This window comes from Lutjanus erythropterus, chromosome 1, assembly GCF_056507025.1.
Source record: "Lutjanus erythropterus isolate fLutEry1 chromosome 1, fLutEry1.hap2, whole genome shotgun sequence".
Lineage (NCBI taxonomy): Eukaryota > Metazoa > Chordata > Actinopteri > Lutjaniformes > Lutjanidae > Lutjanus > Lutjanus erythropterus.
Genome location: NC_139317.1, coordinates 16,577,598 through 16,599,539, shown reverse-complemented (window position 1 = coordinate 16,599,539; position 21,942 = coordinate 16,577,598). Strand labels below are relative to the sequence as shown.

The 21,942-nt window shown below is 39.1% G+C and overlaps 1 protein-coding gene across 4 annotated transcripts in view; it reads right to left on the bottom strand.

The window, feature by feature from the left end:
* LOC146332762 (protein diaphanous homolog 3-like) overlaps positions 1-21,942 on the bottom strand; it is a 225,916-nt gene that overhangs the window by 79,266 nt on the left and 124,708 nt on the right. For all 4 annotated transcript variants that reach the window (XM_084715020.1, XM_084715038.1, XM_084715028.1 and 1 more), the window contains 3 exons: positions 21,248-21,372; positions 16,023-16,187; positions 4,708-4,843 (listed from right to left, as the gene is read on the bottom strand). In XM_084715020.1, the coding sequence (XP_084571146.1) occupies positions 4,708-4,843; positions 16,023-16,187; positions 21,248-21,372 (426 nt within the window). The remainder of the gene's footprint in view (positions 1-4,707; positions 4,844-16,022; positions 16,188-21,247; positions 21,373-21,942) is intronic.

The following is a 21,942-nucleotide window of genomic DNA, read 5'->3' as shown; positions in this document are numbered from 1 at the left end:
ATATATATATATATATATATATATATATATATATATATATATATATATATATATATATACATATATATATATATGTATGTATATATATATGTATGTATATATATATATATATATATATGTATATATACGCTTACACTTGACTTAAAATGTGAATATAGCTATATATGTTGCTTCTACATGTCCCCCAGCAACATCAACAAAACTGCATTTTCTTTCCAACATAGATAAGCCTAGCATAGCATCTAACTACAAGAAAGAAACTGAAAAGAAGAAAGCTCATCGGTAGTAAGTTTGTTCACCTGCTAGTGGAGAACACAGCAAAAAGGGGGAGGACTTAAGAAGAGTCAGTTGCAATATTAAAGGGAATGATCATGTTCACATTATTATTCTCATTTTCAATGGAAAGAATATTAAAATGATTATTGTGTGATTTTTTCAGGGATCTGTACCAAAGATGTAGAATATTGTGCGTGGGCCAGGAATGTCAGCAGCATGACAATATTTGATTTAAAATGGTATTTTGACACAACTTTTGCCTTTAAAAATATTTGAAAAAACGCAGGAGGCCATATCGGTTGATACAACTTCAATTAATTGCTCAGCCCAAACCTGGAAACTGCAGATTAACCTCCATTCTTTCTTACAAGACTGCTCAAGCTCTGTATAGTTGCACAGAATCTGTGAGTGAACAGCAATTTTAAACTCCTAACACAATTTTGTATTTGACTGTGGTCTGCATTCAGATTTTGCCACCCCTGGGCAAAGTCACAGTTCTCTTAAAGAGTGTGGCAAGGTTTTTTTTTGTTTTGTTTTGTGTTGTTTTTAGAGGATTTCTCTAGATTTTTTTGCTGTATTAATTTTTGCCCTCTACCTTCCCATGCCTTCCAGGGCCCTCTGCAGAGAAGCATCCCTGCAGCATGACGCTGCCACAAGCCTCTCTCATATAAACACAACAACCCAGACAACACTGGCCTGTTGGTGGTAGTTCCGTTTTTTGGCTTTAACCCTGTTGCTGGTATTTTCAGATAACCGCAGCATGACAGAGAGTGAGATACACTACAAACTACTGGACTGACACACAGCATGTAACCTATCCACCAGAATTCTGTTCATTAATTTCAACCGGACATAACCCTTCGTTTGTATGAGCACAGCACTGTAAAACTTCAAGCGCTCTGTGGCAAATGGTGACAATTGAGGGACATCTGGACCAGAGGAAAGGGAAAAGGGAGAGGTTTGTATTATGCTGGAGCCAAGAGAGGCCTTGGTTTCGCCAGATAGTGTGCCCACAGCAGTACTTTGGCCTGGATGGAGCACGGTGGTTCTCTACTTGCACTCTAATGTCTACAGGAGTGCTACAGTGGCTGGCAGGGTAATGTTAGCTATAGATTCTGGTGCAGGGCTGGGACTGCCAAGCTCAACTGCTCTGCCAGCCGTGGCTTTGGCATTGGAAATGGGTCTGGAGGCTGCACTGTTGAACAACTTTCTGGCATCAGCGGTGCTCCAAAGGGGAAGGGGGAGAGAAAAAAAAACAACTGGCAGTTGGAACCAGATGCTCTGGCATAAGGTAGATATTGACTTCTTCATAGCTATGTCTGAGCCTGCTCAGTAAATAGTTATCGTTTGAGCTACACTATTACTTAGGGCCACAGCAATGGGCAGTATTTGAAAACGGCATACAATATATGTAGAGGTCTCCCTAAACATCTACTGACAATTAGGGATGTCAGGAGAACTGATACTTCGGCACCAAGTCGATGCCAAAATTTTCAAAATGTGACAGTACTCGTTTTTTTACAGTGCAGGGACAGCATAAACGGTTACAAGTGCTGTAGTCTGCTGTTAAAAACCAAAGGAAGGAGAAGAGCCTCTACCAGCACTGAACGACAACAACTACACATGTAAGGTAGCCACATGTACAGCTGCAGCAACAGCTCTGCTTTGACTCATGCAAAAGAAAAAGTGGTGATGTGCGGATCAACGTGCTTAACCCCCGGGTGGGCTGGTTCAGATCGACCTTCTAGAAAATACCACCAGTTACAACCGGTGGGTCTAATGACAAAGCAGCAGTAAGTATTAATGACTTCCAGAAAGACCGCGTGCAATAGTCCTCCTTCTACCTTCCTTCGCCTCTCTTAGTCTCCCACTAAGTGAAACACACACATACGTGCTAGCTGCAGCAGTGCACTCGGTGCACTCTGTCAGCTCAGCTGACTGATGCCAAAAGCATGACAAAATAGGCTAATTTTTTAAATTGTGGACTTTTATACACTGTGCAGCCAAACACCAGGCTACAAAATACAGTATAGACCTACAGACGTTAAAATATAAAGGGAAAAGAGGGAGAAAATCAGAGAAAAAAACAACAGACTTAATATCTGAGCAGAAATCACTTTTGCATTACTTTACAGACATGGAAACATGCTCTCCTGACAGTGATTTGTGGCAGGCTCAGTAAATCTTTTGAGTTTTTTGTCCAAGACCTTCAGAAGAGTTTTTATTTCAGGTGACAAAGAAAAAACAACAATGGCTGCATTTTATTCTTGTTTTTTTCTGTGGTATCAGTAACATCACTGTTTAATAACAATGATGTTATTAAAACGTCGTTGTTATTGTTTCATAACAATAAACATAACTTGATAGTTTAATTCTTTTTTTACCACTTGCCTGGTCTGGCAAATGAGTTGTCAGACTTACTTCCCCAACAACTTCCCCACAGGCAAGCTGGCAAGCCTTAAGCTGAGTCGACCTGCACCATGCACAATGCAACTTAACATACCGGGAACGCATGCTTAGGGCCTGCAAAAACTGAGCCAGGTTTGAGCTTTTTTTGCCGGACAACCCAAGTGTTGGACGATCGGACAAACATATCGATGAGTCTGTCACCATTTGAGTTTTTGTGGGCAATTATTGTCTTTTTTTTATTTGCTGAGTTAATAATCTGCTGCCACAGAAAAAGTGAGTGCTCAGTGACAAACTCCATTCACCAAGCTAACCCAGTAGCACAAAGAGCCTGCAATGGTAAAGAGAGGCAGCAGGGATAAAGGAGTCAGAACATTTTCACACCTAACTGTGAATTAAGGGGTTATTTTGACTACACTTTAGCTTTCCATTTAGAAAACTGGAGAGACAAACCAAGACGGCTTTGGTGAGTGTTTAGAGAAACTTGACATCAGAAGGTGCTGCATGTTTTATTTTTCTGTTTAATAATGAAAACAGGTGTACGAATATTCAATTTCAGCTCTTGAGATTTTGTGTTTATTTAGTTTATTTACTTGACTTTTTTTTTCAAAAAGCCAAGAAACTTTGTAGAACATAGCATACTCAGCTCTTACACAATATATCTAAATATCTACAGGTGCCAGTTGTTGGGCTGACGGTGACTGGTTGGATCATTTTAACATATCGCCCAACTCTAAATGATCCTACAGTTTTATTCCAGACTCCTTTGTGCACACCTGCTGGCCCTTGTTCATTCCTTCATTCATTGAAATGAATGACGGTTTTACTTTCACCCAAGGCTAACGCTGATTAAAACTTAGTTCATCCTACCTTGTTAAAATGTCTTAACCTGGAAAATGACTGCTCTTCCACACATGTTGTGACTAGCATATTTTTAAACTCAATGGATTAGAGATTAGAATTAGGGTACAGTTGTTAAACGTAACTATTTGCACAAGCCAGCTGATTTTTTTGTTAAGGCGGATGATTCTTCACACTTCATTTGGCTGCATTTTTATGACATCCCATGCAGCTGAACACCAAACCTTTTGCTTGTGGCCTAGTTCAAGATTTTTGCTTGCCAAAACTTGATGTAAAGCTATAAACGTGAGTTGTGATTGTGGATTTTATATCAAATTACCACCAGTTCATCCACCACCCTTTACAGACTGTGACTCAAAAATTGTTACTCGGTGAACGGATTGTGGTTTTAGAGGCAACTGGTTCACCTGGGTTAAAGGTCAATTATCTATCCTGCGAAAGTGTCTTGTAGGAATACAATGAAGCTCCACAATCCTGACGAATGCTGGTCTGGGCTGGCCTTATGCTCGACCTCACAAGAATGGTCAAGCAAGGGGTGAATTTCTACCGTTAGATCAATAATGAATCAATAATCATAGCATTAGCTTTAAAATCCTAGGCTGAAAACTGCACAATGCTACATGTCAGGAACCTTAGATGTGTTAAACTGTCTACAAATCAAGCAAAGGCAACAAAAATGTGAATATTGCCTTCATAACATGACACAGAGCGTGTAGCACATGCCCAGTACAATAATGTATGCTTTTCATATCTGGGAATCTATATTTGACTGATTAATTGGTCAGAATAATACAAGTCGAGACTATAATTTCAGTGGGGCTGACATGGTCTGAGTGACATATCTTTAAAATGTCACACAACTGGTCATTTTGCATTTAAATTATTTCCAGCACTACTTCCCTGCACAATCATTCAAAATAAGGACAAATTCTTTTTGTGTGGACGTGGGTTTTAATTTTTCAGGAGATAAATAGTGAATTGTGAGGAAATAGGCGTCTCCCCTAATCCATTAAAATGGGACTTGTGTTTACTTGATAAATGAGAGTCATTGTCTTTGAATGATCTCTTACACCATTTGATCCCAGATTGATTTAGCACACGGCTCTCTGTAAAGGGCTTAACGATGCAAGAGTTGACAGGCCAAGCAGATTGAACGGTCTCTACCTGCATTGACTTCCAGCAACCTCCTCTTCTTCTGCTGTCTCTCCTGCTTTTCACGCTCCGCCTTCTCCTTCGCCGCGCGTGCTCTCCTCTGTTTCTCCTCTGACTCCCTCTGCTTCAGGTTCTCCTTCAGTGCTTGCTGTGGGGGAAAGGGAAGGAGAGAAAGTGAGGGAAAGACAAAAAGAAGGAGAAAACAAGATGGACTGCTAAGTGGGGTTAATTACAGCAGTGCAGAGCCTGTCAGAGGCAGCGGCAGCTGTCAAACCCCACAGACATCTTTATCAGGCACCATTAGAGTCAGATGAAGCTTCTGAGGTGCAGTGCCACCCTGCTGGCCAGGCACAAACCAAATTGATACCAGCATGGGTGCCTGATGTTTTAAACTGGGGGAGTAAACTTGTTAAAATACATATTCTGTGGGGTGCCTGCGGGTCCTTAACAAATTTGTGCATTTCTGCACCACCCAATCTTGAAACAGCAACCCGCATTATGTTTACCCCGACTACATCCTCAATAATGAAAGGCCAATAAAAAATAATAGCTTGACTCTTTGATACAGACCCTCAAGGGATATCCTAGGCATACTCCATTGTAAGAAAACATTTTTAAGTTAAATGCATCAAACCGATGCAAAGAGCAAAACTAAGAGGCTAGGTCTTTGAAGAACTTTGATCTTGTAGAGAATTCAATCATGAACAGCTTGGTTATATAGATGGAAATGTGATAACATGGCAAAAGCAAAAATTCACTCTCACAGGTAGGGCTGGGCTGATGGAGGATGCCACTGTTTATCACGATGCCTGACAGTCATCGACAACTGAGCCCTCTCCCATTGTGATTTAAAAGCTTAGAGACAAATGCCAGTAAATTTTCTGTTTGCCGAGCAAACTCTTGTTACTGAAAGTGCAATAAAAGCTTTGCAAGTAAAAAGCCAATAACAGTAATTTATCGAAAACTTTAACATAGTGAAAACATGAAAAATAAGGCAAACATAAACATAACCTTAATTTGTTATTTTTCTAAAGGATTAGGTGATGGACCCACTCTGTTTTTAGTAATTAAGCATTTCACACTGTACATGGTCACATAGTTTAGTAATTAATATTACACAACAGCCAGTGTGTTTCAAGGACAAAAAAAAAAGAGCTGGAAAAGACATTAGCCCTGGTAACCAGATGTCTTGTTCTTAAAAACGCAGAAAGTCAAGTTATAACCAACCAGTCTGATGTGTGCACAGAATTGTATGGTTTCTGTAGCAGCCTGGCATAATTTTCAGGTGGTTTAGTGAAGGTAAACACAGTAAATGGCAGCATAACAACAATGTGCCCTGGTGCTGCACTTCAGAGCCTGTAGATTTATTATCTATGTGTGTGTGTTATTTTGATTACTTGTTTTTGTCAGTTGCTGAAAATAATAATGAATACCATTCATATAGGGTGTTTAAATAGTCACTTGATTGTGGGGACTGTAAGATGATAAGTTTATTTTTAGAAAGACCAAAACCATAGCAACACCATAACTTGGCTCCCCCTAATTGAATATGTACAATCCTGTAGATTCAAAAACATATTCCTATTTTAGAGATTTGTTTCAGTATTTTGCCTGATGTCTTTGGTTTTTCTGTTTCACACCCTTTTTAGCATCACCAAGAGAGGGGGAAAACATTCCCATGAGTTTAAGCTAGTGTACACTAGAGTACAATGCAAGTATCAAGCCACTGTGTGTGTGTGTGTGTGTGTGTGTGTGTGTGTGTGTGTGTGTGTGTGTGTGTGTGTGTGTATACAGGATGTGTTAGGGTCAGTAAGACAGCTCCAGCATCACCTGGTGGCTGCTGTGTAAGCCTTTTCCAGTCTTAACAACAGGTATGCACAAAGGTAGCAGCTAATAGCAATACAATTCAACTGCAACAGGCTGCACAGTAGCTGCTGAGCTGAACTCAGCTTGCAGGTGCCCCTGTGTGGGTGGATGTGACACTGATTTCTACCAAACTACCTGCAGATCAACTATAAATAAAAATCTACTTCTAAAACCACTTGAATTTGACAGAATCTGACTATGTGACACCAACTGCCAGAATTGATTCACATTGCAAGAATAATTAATTAGGCAACCTCCCTGCATATATTTATTAACCCTAAACATGGAATTTGATTGAGATATTGTAATGTGTTTATGATTACACACGTACAGCTTGTAAAAGTCCGACCATTGATTGCACTTAGTGTTTTGTACGAGTATATGTGCAATTTGGAAATCAAACGCCTTCAGGCTCAGTATAGTAAATATTATAATGCGGTTCACATTATTCAGGAAATGTTGTAGCTTGACTCAAATTATGTTCCATAAAGGAATAGAAACTCCTACTGTAGTTATTTTCAGGAAATGCTGTCAACTCTAATCAGAGAGGCAATCATTCATTTTTCTTTTTTGGCAGGCCTTTCTGTTCTTAGACTAAAACAATAAAATGTGGGGAAATTGAATAAATATGCACAGATAACGTCATTAAAAGCAAGTGGGATACCAAAAAAACAAAAAAACACATTAACAATATGCAAGCGTGATTAGACAACCTTCAACTTGGCTGACTTTGCTCAGGCGTGCAAGTGGTAAAAAAGAATTAAAATATGAAACTATTTTGATAATGAATTAATTCTTAAAATAAATTTTCATGCAAACATGGTAGCAAATGGTGTTTTCGGCCTGAATATTTCCTGCTTTTCTGTTTATTATCATATTAAACTGAATATCTTCGGATTTTAAACTGAAAAAAACAAGACATTTAAAAGAAATCACCTTGGACTTTGAGAAACGAACGGAGAATTTTCACCATTTTCTCACATTTGGAGATTGGAGATTGCAGCTCTAGATTAAACATGACAATTAAATTTTGTGCTTCTTATTTGATAACTGCTAATAAATAAAACAATTTGTCTTGGGGCAAGTAAAAATTGACCTCAGGCAGGTAGATTTCATTAACCCTGAACCCTGCTTTGTCCTAGATACTCATAATTTAGTTGCATTTCAACCACAGGCAAGAAGTTCCAGTTTTAGATTCTGGACTATAGTCTCTCTCCCAAATGTATTCCATTCTGATGGCCCAAGAATGATTGACATGGAGCTTGGAGCACTGCATGTCATTCACTGTTCAAATACAATGGAGCCTTGAGCCTGCAAGGGCTTGTACAGCATTTACTAGGACTGCAAGCAGGCACTGGTGGTTCCTATTAGGTCCTTGGACAGGAATGTCTTTTAATTTTATTGACATTTGCACAAGCCAATGAAGCCCACTTCTAAACTTGTCACAAAATGTCATTAATTCCACTCAGGCTGTCTATCAAGACTTATTTTATAGGTATACTATCTACTGTACATCAACCGCTGTGGGCACAGGCTCTATAATCCCTGTGCCAAAGGGTTGTTAAACTCATACGCTGGTGTCGATGGCTCAATAATGCCACAGCCAAGAGACAGACTGTATATGATTTAACAGAGTGCTTGCATGATTGCCATTCTGATCAATTGCCAGTCACTTAAAGCAAAGAAGTCTGGGCTTTTATCAAACACCCAACTTGTCCTCCTCCTCCTCCTCTTCATGTCTCCTCCTCTTGCATGATTCACACAGCTCGGCTTGACAGGCAGGTCAGAAGAAGAATAGTAATGTCAAACCAACATGAATGGATACACACAAAAGCACACACTACAAGAGCTGTGCAGTATATGGCAATCTACACACAGTAAAGAGAGGCAGTCGCTTATTAAGGCCCACTGACAGCCTCTTATTAAGTCTGCATATGAGTGACCATTGCAACAGTATACAATATTCACAGTTTGATATCTGTCTGACGTATCATATTCAAGCTCCACATCCTTTTCTTTATTTACAGACCAAAAGATGATTGTGGTTTGTTGACAGCTTTAGCGGACATATACTTGAAAGAAATTTCATTTAAACTCACTTACATAAAAAGCAATAGAAGCTAACGACACTGTACAGCTCAGCAGGTTTCTAGAAATTCAGGAGGAGAGTGCTGACGAAGAACAGAAGAGGGGGAAGATGAATACCAAATGGCTGAGATACACCGAAACTATTCAGAGCTCTATTTTTAAACTATTTTTAAATGAAACCAAGTCCTCCGCAAAATTAACTTTGATTTGATGGAATGAAACTGTCGGTTGCTAGTGGCAACCACTGATTCACAAATGACTATATTCTTAATGGGCATCCAATGTGGTAAATTACGGCCGAGAGAGAATGAGGGAAAAAGAAAAGGGGAAGAACAAGAGTGCTGACACATAATACATTTTCAACAATTAAGTGATCCCAGGTTACAAGTAGACAGCTGTGATTGATGCTTAATGTGAACTCAAAACTCAGACACTCCTTCCACTCATCACCATCGTGCAGCTTTCTCATTAAAAAGTCTAATTCAATTACTTAAGCAGAATGTAAATATGTTTGCACTTTACTACCAAAGAGAGCTGTCGCTACTCTCAACCTAAACAATTTCATACAGTCAGCGATCTAGTCAGTGGTGAAATCAGTGTCATTTACATCAGCCTCATAGATTGGATTGTCAGTAACATTTAACAACATATATTTTTGAACTAAACCACTTGTCAGAGGTGTATTATTAGTATGCCTTTCGTAAACAAGGTAGAACAACATAAAGGCTCTATAAAGCTATAATGCAAATGACAACCACACTTTGATATGAAATTTAGGCCAATAATAATACAGACAGCATGAGTCTGATTGACGGTTTGATTGACTGTACATCAATTCATGTTAGTGGTTTTGCATAGATATACTTTGGAACAGTACAAAGCAGATTTTCCACTTTGCTGTTGTGTGCTTTTACACTACAACCAGTGGGCATTGTTGTTCCAGCTCTGAGTCAGCAAAGGGGGTAGTGACAGCACCGTACACACATCTGTGTAAAAGGGTGTTTTTAAATCGGGCATTTATTCCACATATTGGTCAGTTGTGTCTAAAGCAAGACGAGCAGACACAGACACAGCAGGAGAGAAATCCCTGACTGCAGATCATCACACAAGGCCATCCTTTGCGACACCTCATTAATAAATGTTATAAATTCACAAGGTTGTCAGCTCTTCGTGTGATTAGAAGCAGAAGAGTGGAATCGCCTAGTGACTGGCGCAATTGTCACCTAGACATCAATGGTTTTTTGCTTCAGGGATGCCAGCATGCTTTCTAAAATCACACAAAATCACATGTAGGGTTGACAAAATATTTAAGTATCAATACTTTTTCAATACTACGTGTTTAAAAACATACAATACAACAATACAAACATTTCATATTATGGAAAGTACCAATGCTGTTACAAACATGATCCGACTCTTACGCAGTTCAGTTCAGCCTTGATCGTCCTGCCTGAAATCTAGCTTGCAGCAACACAAAACAGTGGCTTTTTTTCTGTACCTGCACTTTGTGCAGGTTGTTAATTTAAATAAAGAAATTTTGTGTGCCTAGGACTATTTTTCTTTTTGCCGTGGTATTGAAAGAAGTAACGAGTACCGTTTTAGTGTTATAGATGAGTTGTTTGTTTCAGTGTAAAAAAGCAAAGCCAGGGTAATGATGAGCCTTATTTCAATAACAACCACAAAATGTCAACTTGCTGGCAGTGCTTGAGGAAAAGTCAGGGGATCACAAAAGTCTGTTTGGGAAGTTTTTACAAAAGTTAGTGCCAATCCATCAAGTGCACATTGAGATATTAGAGTTGTGAAGATTTTTCACTTGAAAACACGTTAACCTCATCATGGCGCTAGAGGGAAAGTCAGAGCAACAGACCCAGTATGATTCATAATCTTGAGATCATGAACATCTTTACACAACAGTCCATCTAAAGGTTTTGGTCTATTTCAGTCTGGATTGAAGTGGTTGACCAACCAAAGGATCATTCACAGAGTGATGCCACTATGATTGGTAAAAACAGGCAGAAGGTTGTTTCAATAATACGGCTATGCAGATCCACAAAGTAAGCCTGTAAAGGCAAAATGACATCTTATTTAAAAGTGCATCCTTTACTGCTGCCAGCAGCCTGGGAAAACAATGATTAGTCGATAACGGGTCAATACGACAAGTGGGCCTGTTTAAGAGAGGATCACTCTTAAACTTCACAAAGAGAATAGAACTGGAAGAGGAGCAGCTAAAGCACATTACATCAAAAAATCCTTGCCGAAACAGAAATTGATATGATCACAGCGAGCATGAAAAAGGGTGCGCTGTCTTCTTAAATCACAGAACCAATTAGTAATATAAGAATAATAAAAGTGTGGACATTAACTGAGTAAAGCAACTTAAAAAGTTGATTTTAAGCACAGGCAAGGCAGGGTTTATTTGTTTTTAAATCTGAATTCAACATCGAAGGTAACAATTATCTAAATACTGAAAAAATACTGAAGGAACATTGATGATGACAGATAGTTAAAAAGAGCCTGAAACTACAGAAAGATGAGGAGTCATGTGATTTTTACCATCTGACAAAGCACTCATTTTTACTGTAACGCTGAGCTGAGAGAGAGAGAGGCAGGTAGAGAGAGAGAGAGAGAGAAAGAGAGAGAGAGAGAGAGAGAGAGAGAGAGAGAGAGAGAGAGAACCAGCTCTCTGAGGAAATTGCCCTCCGCTCTCCTTCATCACTGCAGGTCTGCTTCCCCCTCCTCCTCTCCTGGATGTCCGCCATTAGACACGCTCAATTGGATTCCTGTCAGATGTGCGGCCTCGCCCTGGGTCTCCTTCCTACGGGTGACTGAGCATGCTGTATGTGTGTGTACGAGTGTGTGTGCGTGTACGTTTTTGTGTGTGAAAAAGCTAAGCAGCTTTCCCTATAAAAAACTGCCAACACAAAATGACATACGCACACAAACAAACACACACATACACACACATTATACGCGCAGCAAACACACAGTTCAAGGCTCCATTCGCTTCAGGCTCTGGTCTAGAGACAGCACGCACCTATTAGCATGGGCCTTGGCACAGCAGGGTAAATGCTGACACAGATTTGACCGAGAGGTTACGGCGCTGAGATTTACTGTATGCCTACGTTCACTGACCTAGCCTTGGCTTTTCCCAAGATATGTCTGTGTGATGTGACCATTTGAACGAATTGCTGAGGGTGTAAGCTGCTTACACCTTGACCTATCACAGGGGAATAAATAGCTACCTTGGGAGTTTTGACCATATAATGCTAGTCTTTATAACACTTGGCTTGTTCACCTCTCACTGGCACAGTCATTAACCGTTATGTTTGGCCAGGACATAAACGCTTCTGCAAAACTCAAGCTTGAGCCACGGAGCTAAAATGAAAGTATTACAGCTGCAACATGAAATCTTATCACAGCTTATTCTTCTCATTATAATAACCGTCATTAAATTAATGTATGTAACATACTGAGGTTTGTATCAATCACTGAGTCTGGGGATGAACCGGGTTGTGGCTTTGAGTGTGAGACACAGAATCACAGCACAGAGAGGTCCTGGGATCAATAGCATAGGTGAAACAAATCAGACGCAAAGGAACAAACAGGCCATAAACAAAACATTTATAAACCTGACCTTCTGTGTGTTTCTTCAAACCTGTGAAAACTGTGTAGTCTCAGGTTAGATGCCATATACAATAGTCAACACATCAGGATATGTGGCAGCATGTGTGTGTGAAGTGTGAATTTGACTGCATAAGACGGGAAGAAGGGAGAACTAATATAATGTTTTGCCTCAAGGTAAAAAGTTGTAAAAGTGAGAGGTTGTAGGAGCTCAGGTTTGCTACATCAGTATCTTTTTTAAAATCTCTTTTGAAGACTTGAAAGGCCAAGTTTTAGGATTATTTTGATTCTTAACTCCTGAGTTACACTGTACTTTATCTTGACATTGCACTGCTCCTTTTTCTAGTTTTAATTCACCTTTTGTTTTTACATTTTATCCCTGGTGTTTCATTTATGGCTTATAATCTGTTCCTTTCAAGTTTTATTCCTCTTTTATTCCTTATGCCTGTCTATTTATTTACACATTACGGCATACTTTCGTGTTCTGTTTTATGTTAAAAGTATGTTCTAACACTGGTTTTAATCTAATTGTTTCAGTCATTTTTCAAGCAAAATTGTCAAAGATTTGCTGGTTACAACTTCTTAAATGTAAGGATTTCCTGCTTGAAGCTGCATACTGTTAATGTGATTGTTAGCAGCTGGCTAAAAAATGGGTCCCAAATCAAATGTGGAAGTCCTTTCTCTTCAATATACCAATACATACTATATACCATACTTCTTTTTATTAGATTTCTACCAATAACACATGTCTGAAGAGCTTCAGAAATACTGACTGTCAATGGCAGGGGTCAAAAACTATAACTGGGGGCTACCTCAATGAAAACACATTATTTTTGTACTTTTTATTTCCATAACTTTCATATTTTTGTCATATTTAACAAAAAAATGCAAATGGATGTTTCTACACATTTTATATAAATTAGTTAGCTATGCAAAGAACACAAATTTAGCAACTGTTCTGATACCACTTATGAAAATGGCTATCTCACCATTGTCCGTTTTGTCTGTGCTTCGTCAAACGCCACACAGTATGCAGTGAAAACCCTTGATTTGTTACGTAAATTATCATAAATATCACCTGATAACTACAAGTTATCTTTTTGGACGTAGAATATCAGCAAATTGCAACATGTTGCAACATGCAATTTTGCATATGTATATATATATATAATTATAATTATACATTTTAAAAAAAAGATAGGATTGTGCTTTTAATACAGTTGTATTCCATTGAAGGATAGTTTAAATTATGGAAACATGGCATGAAACTAGAAAAATGTATTATATTTTTGACATCATGTTGTGGGCCAGAGGGAAGGGGAATGGGAGCCAGAAATGGTCCCCAAGCCATCAGTTTGAGACCCCTGCTCTAAGTAGTGACATGATTCAATTTAGTTGTTGGGCATGTAAAAGGTTTTACTGCATGTCATTATGGAAAATTTAATGAAGATATAACAGAAAAAAATAGTCCCCTGTAGACCTATCTAAAAGTGTTCAAAAGCCTCTTGTCAGACTTAGCGTAGACTGGAGTATACTTAATGTGCCGTATGCAGGAAATGGTTACATCAAGCCTACAGAAGTGTCATTTCAGGTGGAATTTTAGGAGAGAGGCAAAGAGAGAAAGAGAGATTCCTGTCTGAACCTTTATATTTAGTAAAATTTACCAATTTCTAACATTTCTGACAACAAAGAAATCATCAAAAATATTCATCTTGCACTGTCAGTGGGGAATAACTTGGCATTGTATGTGAGGTTTTTGCCTCTACTGTCATAACTCTGGGCTCTACATACAAAACAGGGATGAAACGGGAACAAAACACCACCATCAGTCTCCCTGAAAAACACGCAAATGCACAGACAAAGCTTTGGAGTACAAGAAAATCTAAAGCATAACTAATGACTCTGCAGAAAAAAAGGCAAAGAGGCATGAAATCCATCTATGTGTGTGAGGTAGATGTTAAGTTGGGGGCAGGGCGGGAACTTTAGTAGGCTAATTAGCTACTATTATCTGTCGCACCCAGTGGCCTGTGCCACTAATCCTGCTGATTAAACACAGTGGGTCTCCACAGCTCCAGCTCACAGTAGCAGCAGACTGATAAGGCCACAGAGCTCAGTGATGACATAAATGTCTGGGTGGGGATGGACTACATAGAACTGGCACTGTTCTGCTTTGCATTACACTACAGGATACCGATGTGAGAATCACAAAAAAGCTGAGGCTCCATGTTGACACAGCCAACGAATAAAAATAGTAAAAGTTTGAAACTGTTTCCAAACATCCACTCAACATACTCCTCTAACATTTCACTCTTCTAGTGTTTTTTTGTTATTCAAGGTTGTTTACAACAAAATGCAGCTTTTCCCACCAAATCTCAAAATACCTGACTGGAACTAGCTATCACTTCAAAGCAAGGTCTTTCACTGCAAGAACCAATTTTAGGTGGCAATTAAATCCCATTTATTAATTATTCTGATGCTATTAAAGGTTTGCTTACATCAGTAAGGTTTTATAAATATAGAGGAAGTAAAACAGGCAAATATTCCCTAATATTTTAAGTTGACAAATGACACAAAATGCAAATACATCTGAAACCCAAAACAGTCACTAATTAGGCCTGACTTCCTGTGATGCAGGCCTATTCATGTGGTCTCCAGGCTGGATACAGCTTTTTTCTTTTTTTTTTTTAATCTTTTTACAGCCCGCAAGAGGCTGCCTGCAAAGTCAGGCAGGAATGTCTGCGATATAAAAAAAAATAAACCTAAGTTAAATATCTCTGAACTACTTTGAGACATCTGAGCCATAGACTGTTTGATCTGAATCAATATGGTATTGGTTATGCAAAGCACCAATGTGCTGAGACTGACAGCGAATGGCAGGTGCAGGAGTAATCCTGTCATAAAGTCAAGTCTTATGCTGCACCCTGAGCATTCAGACTGTGTTGAAGTAGCAGAAACAAAGGGAGTGTAATTTCTCTCGCTGAGTCAAGGAGGCTCAAACTGACAGATGTATGATACAGGTATGGTGGTTCTATAGTAAGAAATCACCTGACTGAGGTATGCAATGCTATCTTTGTAAATATGCAAATATGGTAGATTTATTTTATGATTTAAACAGGCCTACTTAACATTAGTCTGGACCAATTTAACAAATATGGATATGGATCTGTTATAAGCATCTTATGTTTGCTTGAAAGTGTTATTGGTGTTCATGTAATTATTGTCAGCCTGATGGATACTGTTTCATTATATTCAATTTGTTATCCAAATTTGTAGATATGGACCTGTTAGAAAACCATCTCATGTCTCCTTGTTTTTTTTTTAACTTTAACTTTTTGCACTTCTGCATCAAGCCTGTAACCACAGATTTCCTACTTTCTTTATAAGGACTGGTTGCAATCCTGGAGTGATTAGAATGATACCATTAAAGTGAAAAAGGAATGCAAATGACCAGTTTACTCAATATAGAAATACATCTATAAATATACTGTAAGAATTGTTAGTAGCCTTTAATGACTCACAAAGCCCCAGTGATTTTCCCTTTTGACCCACTTGCTATTGAAGTTGAATAGCCCTGTTATTATTTCAAACAAAGTAATGCCAGTCCAAATGAGAATAAACCCTTCAACCATCAGCAACCTCACTTATATCAAATGTGACCATTGAGAGCAATGTCATTTTTCACATGCACACAACATGCTCAGAAAGGTTTTCATGCTTCTCGTATGAGTCAGTCTGCAGTGCTGTATACTCACAGTGAACATGGAGCGGAAGTTGCTGAGATCAGTGAACAGCTCCTCCACAGAGGTCTTCTTGGGATCGACAGCAAAGTACTCCAGCACGTTCTGATATAGTGTCTCCATATTGCTGTGCATGATCACCAGCTTGCCATACTGCTCCCGTGCGACCTTGCTGAAGCTGTGAGGGCTGCAGTCAAGGTCAACAACACATCCATCCCATATTAAGTGTTAATTAAATGTCGCTGCGAGTCTTCTTCTCTGCTTTTTGACAGCTATACAAGACATCGAGATCTAGAAAGAAAGAAAAAAGCATTCACACATGTTGCCGAAAGGATCTGAAGCTGGAAAAACAGACTGTCAGTGGTAAACTGTGATGTTGGCATTTGGAGCTCTGATACTGTCAGTCAGGTTGCTACCACAGTGTGTTCACTGCTATGACCCCCTGCAGCCTACAGCATCTGTGACTCATGTCTGGCTGCTGGCAAAGTGAGTTGGTTTCTCTGACATGTACAATATTAACTGCAAAAATAAACAGAAATCAAGAAAAAAATAAAAAGAACATATTCTACTCTGAAAATAAGACCATCACTCAGATTTTGACTCTGACTTCTGACTCTGTTATAGGGCTGTGTATTAGCAAGAATAAGGTGATAAAGGAATTACAATTCATTAAGATTTGTTATTGTGATACTGTAAGCAAGGCGATATGTAGCAATTTTTTAATATAATTTTAGGAAAACCAACTGTATAAAGAGCTAGTCTAACTAAATGGTATTTAACCTCTGTGGATGTGTTCACAAGGCCATAGGCGTGTGTGTATCTATGGCCTTGTGAACACATCCACAGAGGTTAAATACCATTTAGTTAGACTAGCGCAGACTAGTCTGACATGCATGAACTGATGAAGCTTCTTGGATGAGAGGCGAAACGTCTTCAAAGGCATATAAATAAGTCCAGTTGCCTTTGATTCAATCTTTTCTTGAGATTATAATGACCTGGATGAATGGGATCATTCATGGACATATCCGGCTGAAAGAAAAGATGAAACAATTAAATAAAAGTATTCAGTTAGCAGCTACAAAAGTACTGACAGCTGAACACAAAGAGACTTTTAAAAAAATGTTTTTGCTCTGTTCTCCACACCTTCCAGTGCATATCTGGAAAAAAGAAACAGAAAGGCAAACTCATCTACTGGAAACGGGAAAATCACCTGTTTTAGCTGCATTTAAAGAAAGCTGCATATAAACAATATTTTTGGTGTAAAAACTCTGCTTATCATTTTTAGGCTACCTAACCCTTCCAAAACCAAAAATCTGTGAAGACCAACAAAGTGTCTTTGCATCTGAAAAGGCACCAAGAATAGTGTCAAAGGCTGGTCCTCAAAGTCACGAATACATCCTACACAGAGATCAAGAAAATGCACTGCTTTTAAGATTGTATGTGCAGTTGTCTGACTAGCATGGAAGATTGAAGAGCATTAAAAGGTTCTCCGGGTTAAACCTAGCAAAGCAAAGGACAGCGCTGCAGTGCAGGTGGGTTTGTGTGCATGAGGACAAATAGGTAATGGCTGTGTCAACATAAGGTGTCAGTGTCAGAGCAAAGTGAGGGGGAAAGCGAGAGCACTAACAGACATCCTGCCTACTACCAGGGCATGCTGTTAAGCAAGTCTACTGAAAGTCACCAAGCACTATAATACTCAGGGTAGAAATACAGCATGCATGAATACACTGTTCCAAAATAAGATCTTATATAAGCTATATTATTAGCCTTTTGTGCCTTTAAGCACATCCTGAATAGTTATTTCTATCAGATGACCCTATTTAACAAAAATCAAAGCTTTTGATGCATGAGAAATAAAACTTGAGTTGAATCAGTCTGAACCAATCTGCTGTTTCTTTTAAAAAGTCTGATTACTTTTCTGTGCAAATCAATGAAAAAGAAAAAAGAAAATGATGTGTCCTTAAGTAGCAGTCCTTCGTGTGACCCCAACATCCTTGTCTCATAGCAGATAAAAAGCAACAGTGTCCGTGTGGTATCACAATTATGTGGGCAGCCTCTTTGGCTCCTATTGTGCCCCTTCATTATAGCTCAATTGATGGACCTATTTGACGTCTGGCCTCCGCTGAATCTGGCTGGGGATGGGGCTACTTATTCACAGCTGGGTAAATGCTGTTCAATAGGCACTGCTCGCAGATTGACTTGTCAGTAATATCTTACCAAGGCAGGAGCTTGGGGGAAATAGGCATGAGGAAAGCCTGAGCAGGTGATGGAAAGCATGAGAGAGTAAAAGAAGAAGAAATAGCCGAGAGCCACGGCTGATAAGTATCATGGGGTGCAAAATATCTCTCATGACTTCCTCCCTACTCCAGATAACGCAGTGGTCCACCACAGTTCATTCTCAGGAATTCCTGTTCAGGCATCCTTTCCTCACTGATCCTACACTCTTTTCTCGACACATTTCATTCTTCCTTTCCTCATCCGTTCATTCATCTTGTGTTTTCCTCCCTTCTAATCAGCTGCCTTCACAAGCTTAGCTCACATCCAGAACAGTAACACTAGACCAGTAGCAGAGTAACCATATACTCAGGTGGTGCATGAAGTGATAATGGAATTTTCAATGTCACCAACGCGACACTCCCAGCTTCTCATGTTTAGCTGGTGACTGTAGATTCTGCCTGTCGAGAGACAGAGAGGGCTGCCAGCAAACTTCATCAGTTGCAGGTGTAGCTGCCATATGTTAAAGTTTAATGTCATTGTATAATCTGTGAAGAGGCTCTAGAGAATAAAACAGCAAATGCCCTTGTCTTTGATCTAGTACTTTTAGTGTTTGTCTAGTATTTTAGATATTCTATGACGTAAGTGACTGGTATTATTCATTGATATCAGGGTTCCTACACAGTTCAGTAGATTTTTTGGACCATATTTAAAAATCAGTGCTGCCTAAACATGGAAATGGCTAAAAATCAAATTCCATATTTTTTCCAGACTGCATAGGAAACCTGAGATATACCTGAATAATGTTCATTAACTATAAATGTTAACAAATGGAGATACTAGAAAACTAACTAAATTATTTGTGTAAGCTTGTTAAAAAACAAGCTTACACAAATAATTTAGTTAATGGTGCACAAATGTCACAATTCCATGTTTTTTCAGTAAGTCAGACACATTTAATTAATACTGCATCTTATGATGCTCAGAACTAATTTCCAGGTTGCATCAATCAGACAACCAATCAAACGGCAGGGGTTCGGCTGTCTGAGCCAACAACAGTTGATTTCTGTTGATTCGTGTGTGATGCACTCAAGTCCTAAAAACAGCAGTACAGCTTGGATTGAGAGGTTAACATATGGATGGCTTGGGTTGAATATGACATGCAAGTTTTGATCAAATATCAAATATTTGTTGGTGATGAATGTGTGTATACTATAAGTGAGTCCGTGTCTAGCTGACAATCGGTTTCTGGCTTCAGCCAGTTCAGAGTTTGTAAATGAGTGATGCTAAGATTAGACTTTTTTTTGCAAGCTGAGGCACCTGGCATTGGGAAGCAAAGCAGTGAAAGACAGAGCTGTCAAATCCATTCTCAGTGAACCTTTCTGCGTTGCACTCAAGTTCTCTGCTAACTACTACAGCACAAGCCATCAGTGCCTGAGCCCCAAGGCTATTGATCAAAACTACATGAAGGGGGCTAGGTACAGGGTGTATTATTGAACACACACTTACACACCTGGTCTGAGACATGCCCATCAACCTGATCCACTGGAACTATCTCAGAGGACAGTGAATATTTAACAAAGCTGCCTAACAGATATGGACAGCTGTCAGCAGTGGACCTGGGTATCCAGACAGGGCAGTAAAATAGTAAAGAGAAATTATGGATTTATGTGTTTGTGAATTACCGCTTTTGTTTCATTATCATAAACTGACATGAAGTGAATAAAACATTAAATTGCTCTTGTTCTGTCTGCGGGAACTTAAAGCAATGACTGACAGCGTGTGAGAGAGAGTGACAGAAAGATGAAGGAGGCTTTGTCTCAGTTCTCCCTCTCTAACCCTTCCCTTCATTTTGAAGTTGCCCTCAGTGTGAATTCCTCTTCACAAAGAGAGCTGAGAGGGGTACCGGTATAAAAGCCTGACTATAAAATGAGATGCCACTCATGACTTGTACACATCATCTACAGTGGAAGGAAAATCGTGTGTGTACATCAGACAACGGCTGGGAGGCCTATTCTTGTCACCCTTTATTTTCTGCTTCAACACCATATTATACCTCTATTGTTGGTTTTCTTGATTCATTGTGAGGTATGGACTGTCCTTATGTAAACACAGTGGGGAATGTTTTGGAGGGAGAGGGTTAAAGTTGCTTTTATTCTGTTTTTCTGTCCAAATTAGTGTGTTTGTGTTTTTTTAAACAAGGCTAACCTGCTAAGAATAAGCAAAAAACAAAACACAAAAACAAAACACTCTTTTACCTATGTCTGTGCAGAGAAAGTCCCTGTGTTCAGCTCTCAGTACTTTTGTAGCTTCTAACTAAATCTCTGTGGTTTGAACATCAATTCATTCCCTGCGTTTACCTTTCCTGAATATGCTGCTTAATAATAAAAGCTTATAGTTAACTTTTATTGTGAAGGAAATACAGGAAATAAATTTGTCACTGGCTTACAGTCGCTCAACACAAGACAAGCTCATCTTCAGTTAAAACGTTTAAGCCAGAATTGACAAACCTTCATATAACTGGGAAAAGGGGTGAAATTAGCATGTCCACCCCATGTTTCAGAGCTGGAACCGATAAATTACTGCTGAGTCATTTGGCCCAGGAATGAATGCCAACTGTACCCTTTCCAAACAAAGACAAATGCCAAATTTTGATGTGGGTTTTTTGTCCTGGCTTTACAAAGCCAAGCTTTCCATGATTTCCAGTCCAGGTTGAAGCTGATGTCAACAGCATGAATATTTAATTATGTAAAACGTAAGAGATGTGTATGTTTAATTGGGTGTTTGATCAGCTGAAAACTTGAGGGTTCCTTCAATTTATATCACGTTCAGTTATATGTTAACCTATGAAAACCTGCTTATTTTGCCAGCCTATGAAGCACCACAGTGTTAAAACTAAACATATAAATTCCAGCCCCAGTAATATTCTTCTAACTTTTGCTCAGTTTGATTCATTACAGTAAAAAAAAAAAACAGGGAATAATTCCCTTGACTGGTGAGTGAATGCAAGCGTGTGTAAAGGATATAGCCATTTTAGTGAAGAACATGTCGTTGGGGTCATCGGGGGAGGAGTAAGTCTCCAGGTCTCTCTCCAGCTGCAGCAGCTGCCTCTCCATCTGCCTGAGGCTCTTTTCCAGATTCTCCGCAGACACTGACACACATCCACATACATCAAGACACACACACACAGACACACACACACACACACAGACACACACACACACATTTGCAAAAACACACAGAAACACACCAGCATGCCAGGAAATGTGAAGAAAGAAGCAGAAAAAGGACAACTCAATTACAGGTACAATCAAATGCATTATTATTTTGAGGCTCTGAAAGAATCAGAGAAAAACATAATAAAAAACAAAACAAAAAAAAAAACAAGGCAAACGAGAGAGAAGCCAGCTCAATTGCAAAGCATGCTTATTACAGGCTCATACTGTGCCAGAAACACCATGGGAATAAACAATGACTGCGGAAAAAACAAACAACAACTGAGGGCAAGTTCAATACATAGCTTTTTATTCTTTGGTTTTTATATGCTCATGTGCATGTCATAAACAATTAAATTCATACGCTGTTGTGTTTGCTCATACATTTGAACTGTACATGTAGCTTTTCTGTAACACAAACGGCAAAAGATTCAAAACCACAGCCTAAAAGTGTGACGATGGCTGTTAAGGAAGTAGAATTCTTTCTAAGTCTTTCATCCGTGGTC